This window comes from Canis lupus, unplaced genomic scaffold (assembly GCF_011100685.1).
Source record: "Canis lupus familiaris isolate Mischka breed German Shepherd unplaced genomic scaffold, alternate assembly UU_Cfam_GSD_1.0 chrUn_S1537H1723, whole genome shotgun sequence".
Taxonomy (NCBI): domain Eukaryota; kingdom Metazoa; phylum Chordata; class Mammalia; order Carnivora; family Canidae; genus Canis; species Canis lupus.
The window spans coordinates 156674-165403 of NW_023330375.1; the positions used below are offsets into that span (position 1 = coordinate 156674).

An 8730-nucleotide genomic window follows, 5' to 3' on the forward strand; every position below is an offset into this window, starting at 1 on the left:
AGGAAGGTCCCCCAGAACACAGATGATGTCCCTTCCTGGGAAGACAGACAAGAAATGGAGGAGGAGAGGAGTCCAGGCAATGTTGACAAATCCCCTGTCCCAAGAATGGAGCTGCACTCTGTTAAGCTTGTCTAATTCTCCCTACAGTCTCCCGGCAAATGACAGTGCACTTTATGCAAATTGTCACCCCTTCCAGTCTCTCTCTGACTCCATCTGGTCAGTAATTCAGGAAAACAGGGGACAGAGGATGCTGAAGGCAGGGACTGCTCAGAGTGGACATAGGAAAGATGGAGGGAGCATCTGTGGGAAACGCTCAGGACCCTGCCCAGGAGACTCTGCCAGGCCCTTAGGGAACCAGGCTGTTGGGTCTCACCAGGGGCCCAGAGTGCAGCTCGGCCTCTGCCCAGCTGTGAGGCCAGGGGGGCTCCCCCAGGTGGGAGGGTCCCCTTGCAGGGCCCAGGGGATGCACATTGCCCTTTGCTGATTACATGTCCCTTTCAGGGTCCTCAGTGTCCTGAAGGTAACATCCAGAGCTGTGATCCCAGCACTCACCAGTCACCTGAAGGACTGGGTGGAGCACCCTGCATGGTCTGCTGTAAAGAACATGGATACAGCGTCTGTGATTTGAGAGCTTCCCACATGGAGGGAAGAGTCCTTACAAAATAAGCACTCCTGTGAGAGGGGGAATGTCTACAAAACATAAATCCTGCAAAAGACTGAGCCTATCCTAACCCATGGAACATTTAGGGAGCTCCTCATGGGACGGCCTTTCATATTAATCTCAAGAGAGGAGTGGCGGTGTTCTGCACAAAGAGTCATCGAAGAAAATATTAAAATATTAAAACAATGCATAAAGATCTTCAAACCATGATGGGAGGTGGTGATTTAACAAAAGCATCACCACCTGGTGAACCTGTGGCCCCGGGGGATAGGAGGGGGGACAGAACAGGGCAGGACTGAAGATAACCAGGTGTCAGGGCAGAGCACCTGAAGCAGGAGCACAGCCGGAGGGGATGCTGGTGGCTGTGGTCCCAGGAGAAGGCGGGGAGGGAAGCGGGAAAGAGGACTGTGTGAACTGGGGTCTCTGCTATGCCAGGCCCTTCAGAGGTGCTGCTGTCACTGCAGGGGAGCCTCAGGTAGGGAGAGGCTTCTCTGAGCATGTAGGAGTAGAAGATCTGGGGAAGGAGCACAAACACTGAATTCCTAGCTCAGAAATGGGAGACCCTGACCTTGAGCGTCAGGATCAGTGCCCATAGCCTGAGGCAGGTATGCAGCCCTGGTGAGCAGGCCCTGTGGTGTATGTGTCGTGTAGGGGGACAGGAGCCTAGATTGGTACCCTGGACCCCTTCCCTGGGTACGGAACAGGGGACAGATGTCCAGGAGGCAGCGTCCCTCAGTCCAGGCTGGCTCAGGGGGCCTTCCCTGCATCATCCCTGCAGTGTGTGGTGATGTTAGTCTTCCCCTCTGCTCCAGGTCCCCAGAGGTGAGCCAGGTGTCAATGATAAGACATATGCCCCTCCTCGTCTCCCACATAAAAATGTTCCAGGAGGGTTGAGGCCAGTGACCATGTGTTGGGGGTTTGCAGACCTTTATAGCCCAGCAGAATGAGGAGTCATGGAGGAACATGACCTGAATGTCCAAGGTCAGGCTGCAGTGCCCGGGATATGGGGGTCATGAAGAAATGGGGTGGAGAACCCCAACCTCTGCCTTGAAATGCACAGCCCCAGGATCCCAGCCACATGGCAGCAGAGCTTGGGGATCTTTCTCAACCTTTCAGCCCCCAGAGGGAGGAAAGTATCATCTTGGTCACTGCTCCCCACCCCCAGGTCCTCTCCTGGTGCCTGTAATGTAACCCCTCTGAGCTCAGGGTTTCTGAGGCTGACAGCAGGTGGGACCTGGGCCCAGACTCAGGCAAGGGATGCACAGCATCCCATGGAGCTGAGGGACAGGCTTCCAGGCTCCTGCTGCCCCAGTCCTGGTCCACACTGGCTGAGATGAGGGAAGAGGATTGCAGAGCAGAGCCCTCTGCCTCCAGTGCTGTGGGTCCCCAAACCTTGTGCATGGAGGACAGGCCATACCCAGGTCCCACCCACCCTCCTGAGGCTGCACCTAATGACTCCAAATGGCTCAGAACCCCCTGCTGTGGCTCCCTCCTGGCGACTGTCTCCTACTGTCCCCACTGCTCCACTGCTTCTCCAGGATTAGAGTGAGGCTTGGGGTCAGGACCATCCCCAGGGCAGGGAGCACATGGACAAAGACATCAGGGATGCTGCCCCCATGGACTCCAAGGTGGGACCTCGAGGCCTGGTTTCTGTCTCTCTCTGTCTCTGTCTCTCACCCCAGCTCCTCTGTCAGCTGAGCCTCTGTCCACTCTCCTGGGGGGGGAGGATACAAGCTCGCTCTGTCTCTACGATGACCTCTGTCTGTGGCCCCAGGTGTGTGCTGTAATTTGCAGGTTTATAAATAATCAACCATTAGTTTTCAAACTATCCAGTGTTATAGCTGTATCCAGTGTCCTAGGGCAATCGTCTCCAGAACCATAAGGGCGGGTCCGATCTCCACACTTGCTATGGAGAGGTTGAGACTCTCACAACACAGGACCTTCTGTTCCTGAAGGGACAACGATGTCTACCATCACCTATGACCTTGGACGTTACGGTTCAATTCCAGGCCCGGCCCTGACACATGACAAGGACTGAGCCCTCAGCCCAGGGGACACACTCTGTCATCCTAAGGGGCTCACGTGCAGTTTCCTTGCTCCCTTTTCAAATTTCCTGTTCACACTCCCTGAGGTCTCCACCTTCCTGTCCTCCCCCTTTGGGGACAAGGGTCACACCTCCTTGGAGAAGTGGATGAGATGATATTCCCTGTGAGCTGTCATGGACCCCAGACTTCTAGAAGACATTCTCTGCCTGCATGAAGGAGCTGTCACTCTGGGGTACAGTTTACTGAGCTGTGACAACACAGCACTGGGGTGCCGCTGCCTTCACAGTGCCATGTAGGAGAGTGACATCACCTCGAATAGAGTCGCCTAACACACTCCCCCTCCTCCTTCCTCAACCTGCTGTCAATCACTGGCCTCCTTGCCACCTCTAGATACCCACATCTTCCAAATTACAATGAAATTCCCATGATGTGGAATTTAGCCTTTTATGTGTTATTCATCCTGAAGAAATATGCAGTTAATATTCATGCATGTTTTTGAACTTAAGAACTTATTTCTTTATTTTTTTTATTTATTTTTTATTGGTGTTCAATTTACTAACATAAAGAATAACCCCCAGTGCCCGTCACCCATTCACTCCCACCCCCCGCCCTCCTCCCCTTCTACCACCCCTAGTTCGTTTCCCAGAGTTAGCAGTCTTTACGTTCTGTCTCCCTTTCTGATATTTCCCACACATTTCTTCTCCCTTCCCTTATATTCCCTTTCACTATTATTTATATTCCCCAAATGAATGAGAACATATAATGTTTGTCCTTCTCCAACTGACTTACTTCACTCAGCATAATACCCTCCAGTTCCATCCACGTTGAAGCAAATGGTGGGTATTTGTCATTTCTAATAGCTGAGTAATATTCCATTGTATACATAAACCACATCTTCTTTATCCATTCATCTTTCGTTGGACACCGAGGCTCCTTCCACAGTTTGGCTATCGTGGCCATTGCTGCTATAAACATCGGGGTGCAGGTGTCCCGGCGTTTCATTGCATTTGTATCTTTGGGGTAAATCCCCAACAGTGCAATTGCTGGGTCGTAGGGCAGGTCTATTTTTAACCCTTTGAGGAACCTCCACACAGTTTTCCAGAGTGGCTGCACCAGTTCACATTCCCACCAACAGTGTATGAGGGTTCCCTTTTCTCCGCATCCTCTCCATTTGTTGTTTCCTGCCTTGTTAATTTTCCCCATTCTCACTGGTGTGAGGTGGTATCTCATCCTGAAGAAATATGCAGTTAATATTCATGCATGTTTTTGAACTTAAGAACTTATTTCTTTAAATGTTGACTACTATCACACTCTACGACTATACATCAGGTTGGAGTAAATCTTCGTTACTTCAAGTCTGGATATTTCATAAAAAGCTGGTATAAAAATCAGTGTGTATATTTTTTATTGCTTTCAGGGGTGCTAATTATGAATAAAGTTTCCATAAACATTCACGTGGGAATTTTTCTCTAGAAAGCTTTTTTTTTACCTTTTATATTTCTGAGTGTGGCATTGATTTATGTGTTCCTTGCAATCATCAAATAATAAGAAGAAATCATCACCTGGTTGAAGATAAGGCAATAATGTTGCCAGCTGTAAAAAAAGCTGACATGTGCATCAGCAGAACAGGGATGGGGATGAAGGACCATGATAGCTTCGTGGCCTAAGAGTGTTTCTTTTACTGAGAAATCAGAAGATGACAAGTGAATGTACTCTAGCCTAAAAGAACCAGTCCCTGATCCCAAAGGCAAAACTTTCTCATTCCTTTGACACCCTCTGTGCACAATGGGCTACTCTGAGATACTCTGAGATCAGAGATGATGAAGCAGGTGCCATTTCCAGGAGGTCCCCAAGATGCACCTGTGTTCAGGGCATCAACTGAAGAATGAGCAGAAACCCAGGGGAATCCTAAGCAGGCAGCTGCTGGGGCGCTCACTCACTTTGCAGATGGGTAAGTGGGTTTTTGTCTCACTTCCCCACACGCCTGGAGTACTGTGCCACCACTGAGACTGCTGTCATAGGATGAGCAGTAATAATCGGCTTCATCCTCAGCCTGGAGCCCAGAGATGGTCAGGGTTGCTGTGCTGCCTGACCTGGAGCCAGAGAATCGATCGGGGACTCCCGAGGGTCGGCTACTACTATAATAGATGAGGGTTCTGGGGCTTGTTCCTGGGAGCTGCTGGTACCAGCCCACATAATTGCCATAACCAACATTGGAGCTGCTTCCAGTGCAGGAGATGGTGACCCTCTGGCCCAGGGACCCAGACACTGAGGCCGGCTGAGTCAGCACAGACTGGGCCCAGGACCCTGCAAGAAGGAGAGAATAGACAGGGTGATGCTGGAGTCTGGATTGCATATGTCCTCCCAGGGCCCCTCGCCCTGTCCCACATCCAGTCACCTGCGCAGTGAGCGAAGAGGGTGAGGATGAGAGGGAACCAGCCCATGGTGGAGGTCATCACGGATCCTGTCTTCAGTGGCCCCTCAGCTGAGCAGAGCCTCCCCTCATCTCTCCCTTCTCCTCTTCATCCTCTGAGAGAGGGAGGGGCTCTTCCATGCAAATGAGACCCCGGCTCTCTGACCCCTCCCTGGTTCTGGGTCAGTTCCCTCTGCCTGAGCATGTCAGGGGTGGGTGGGCAGAGGAGGGGCTTGGGGCTGGTGTGCGGTTCAGGAGGTCCCAGCTGTGAGCCCTGAGCAGAGGTCACAGTCAGTGCCAGGTGGTGTTCCCAGCTCTGATCCAGCCTGAGCCCTCAGAAATAAGTCTCAACTGTGTTCTGGCATCCTGACACCACCTCACCCTGCATGACATGGGGATCAGTTGGCCATGGGACACAGGTCCTGTCTCCAGAGCTCTGACCACTCTCCTCCTATGATCTGGACGAGTCTCCCCACATGTGGTCTCCCCTGAATGTGGCATAGATTTTAGGCTACACTCTCATTTCTTGGTGTGAGGGACTCCTGGGTCACTCAGGGGTTAAGTGTCTGTCTTTGGCTCAGGGTATGATCCTGGAGTCCTGGGATCAAGCCCCCCATCAGGATCTGTGCAGGGAACCTGCTTCTCCCTCTGCCTATGTCATTGCCTCTCTCTCCATCTCTGTGTTTCTACCACAAATCCCTTGGATTTTCATGGGCCACTCAGGACTGAGGTGGTGTCTACACCAATTTGTCTGACATCACTGTCACATCCAGTGGAATGAAGGGTCGCCGTGTACAAGTGGCCTCCTCTGCACAGGATGCTTAGAACTTCCTCCTATATGATGACCCTGGTTGCAGCCCTCTCCTTCTCTCAATTTCCTGAAATACTGAAGACCCAGGGAGCTAGATTTTCCAGGTTGTATGTGGAAGGCCTCGTGTGCTTTCCTGGAAAGGTTACACACTGAACATCGTTGTCATCTTTCACTGTTTTCACCTTTTTTAAATTTTATTTTTAATTTATTAATGATTGTCAGAGAGAGAGAGAGAGAGAGAGGCAGAGACATAGGCAGAGGGAGAAGCAGACTCCATGCACTGGGAGCCTGATGTGGGATTCGATCCCGGGTCTCCAAGATCGCGCCCTGGGCCAAAGGCAGGCGCTAAACCGCTGCGCCACCCAGGGATCCCTTCACCTGTTTTATTTTTTTTTTATTTTTTTTTCCTTCACCTGTTTTAAACATTAGTTCTCCCCACCCCATGGGCAAGAACTCCCTCCTAGAGTCTGTCCTCCCCGCATATGGACACAGGTCTGCAGGAGCCCTGCCATTTGAAGTTGTTTGTGTGCCACTGACCTCAGAGCACAAGAGGCAGACCTGCAGGGTGTTTTAGCAGGAAGATGTGACAGCTGGAGAATTTCTTGCAAGAATCCAGAGGAAGAGAAGGCGTATTGGTCACTCCCTAGACCAACTGTACACATAAATTGGATGAATGTTCTTTTTTTCCATATCATTATTTTTAATATCCAACATTTATAATATGAGGACCAGGGCTTTCTCCTCAACTCAAGTTTATAAATTTTCAACTGGCTTGTGAAGTCAATAGGGATACTTCTTGTCTAATTTGGTTTCTGGGAAGACTTCATTCAGATCCTCAATGGTCATTTGATCAAATGGAATGATGTTCTTTATCATCTCCAGCTCTTTTTCATATTCTTCAATCCTGGCCTTTGAGAGGGATAAAAACTCAGCACAGCTTTTCACATCTTCTTTATCCTCAGCATCCACCTGGACAGTGTATTTATCCTCTGGCACAGGAAACTTCAGGGCATTAAACTTCTTCTCAAAGTCACCTACCAAGCCAGCCTTTGCCACATTGGCCTTGTAGTAAACCCAGTCGGTAGCAGGTGGTTTCTCAGGAAGAGTAGCCAACCTGGAGGTAAGCATCTCATTCCAGGATTTCAGGGAGTTGGCAATGGCCTTCTGGTTTCAGGGTATGATCTCCACAAAAGCTACCCAGTCAATGGTTTTTAGAGCAAGTTTTTGCCCAGCCATCTTGAGATCCTTCACCGACCTCATCAGCCCACAGTCCTGAATGTTCTTTTTAAGAAAATCTTCTCAATGTGCATTGACTAAGACTCAATGATGATGTCACTGTGAAGACACAGGCGGAATTACGAGTATATTGTTCACAGATCTGTGCGGACTGCATGGAAAATAACGATGGAAGTGGCATTGAAAATCTCAGTGCAGTTGCACTTGGTGGCTCAGTGATTGAGCATCTACCTTTGGCTCAGGTCATTATTCCAGGGTACTGGGACCAAGACCTGCATCAGGCCCCCTGCAAGGGCCCTGCTTCACCCTCTGACTCTGTCTCTGCCTCTCTCTATGTGTCTAATGAATAAATAAATAAAACTTTTTTAAAAAAAGAATGACTTCATCTTTCATTTAAATAGACATTTAGAAACATTTTATAGAATCATTTGTCTCTTTTTTTAACCTTATGATTATATCATGGGTCTGTTCATGCAGGCAGGAAAATCTGAAGGGGTGCCCATGAGTCCCCATGAGGACCCTTGTTGTATGAATTTCACAGCTATCTGAGTGACCTGCATTGGCCGAGGTGTCTTTGAAGCCAGAGTAGTGGCTGGGGACACTGGGGCCCTGGTGAGTCTCAGTAGACCATCAGCAGGTACTCAGGAGGCCTCCTGGCTGCTGGAACCAGCATATGGCCACCGCTGCAGCCACTGCTCAGTGTGCAGGTGAGTCTGGCTGTTGATCCCAGGGATGCAGAGAGGGAGGGCGGCTGGGTCAGCACAGGCAGGGATGGGGAACCTGCAGACACATTCACGGGTGATGGATCAGAGGCCAGACTGAATTTCCTCAAATCTCTAAGCTAGACCAGCAGACGTAGGCTGACAGTGGCTCTGTGTCCCTGAGGTCACTCCTGACCTGTGCACTGACAGAGTTGAATGAACATTAAAGATCACAGGTCAGGGTGACAAAGTCCCTGGTCCCCTCCATGGGCTGGGCTGCCCCACGCCTCCTCTTCTACTCCCCCCTCTGCCAGAAGGGCTGTCCATGCACATAGGCTCCACCCACTCACTGCCCAGCCCCTCCCTGGGCCCTGATCCTGGAGCTTTGCTCACACCACACACTGAGGAGGATGGGGTTGGCTTCAGCCCTGGGAGAGCCCTGGGGGGAAGCATCTGCTGGCACCACACACAAGTCCCTGCTCAGGGTCCAGACCTGAGAGGACACAGCTGCTGAGCTCTCATCAGGGAGCAAGGGACCAGCACACAGGCACAGGCACCGTGAGTGAAGGATCCTCACAGAGCAGCCCTGTACGGACCACAGGGCAGTCCCTCAGCGCCCCCTCCTGGTCACAGGGCACTCACCTCAGCAAGGCCCAAAGCCCTGAGAGCCCAGCTGGTTTCCAGGGCTCACCAGTTCCCTCCCCATTGGCATGGCCAGGTCTGACTCTCAGAATGGGTTCCATCTCTTGGGCATTAGAGACATGAGTTCCACATGTTCTCACAGAAATGTATTTGTGTTTTAAACTCCTGTTTTTGTCATTTTTGTGTATTTTTTTGGACTTCTATTTGCCAACATATAGTAT

The 8730-nt window shown here is 50.7% G+C and overlaps 1 pseudogene and 1 gene segment (V, D, J or C); both read right to left on the bottom strand.

Moving 5' to 3' along the window:
- Positions 1 to 4627: 4627 nt before the first annotated feature.
- On the bottom strand, positions 4628 to 5248 carry LOC119878349. The segment is given in 2 exon segments: positions 4628 to 5013; positions 5105 to 5248. Coding segments are annotated over 2 exon segments (429 nt in total).
- Positions 5249 to 6683: 1435 nt separating this feature from the next.
- LOC119868857 lies at positions 6684 to 7166 on the bottom strand (annotated as a pseudogene).
- Positions 7167 to 8730: the final 1564 nt, after the last annotated feature.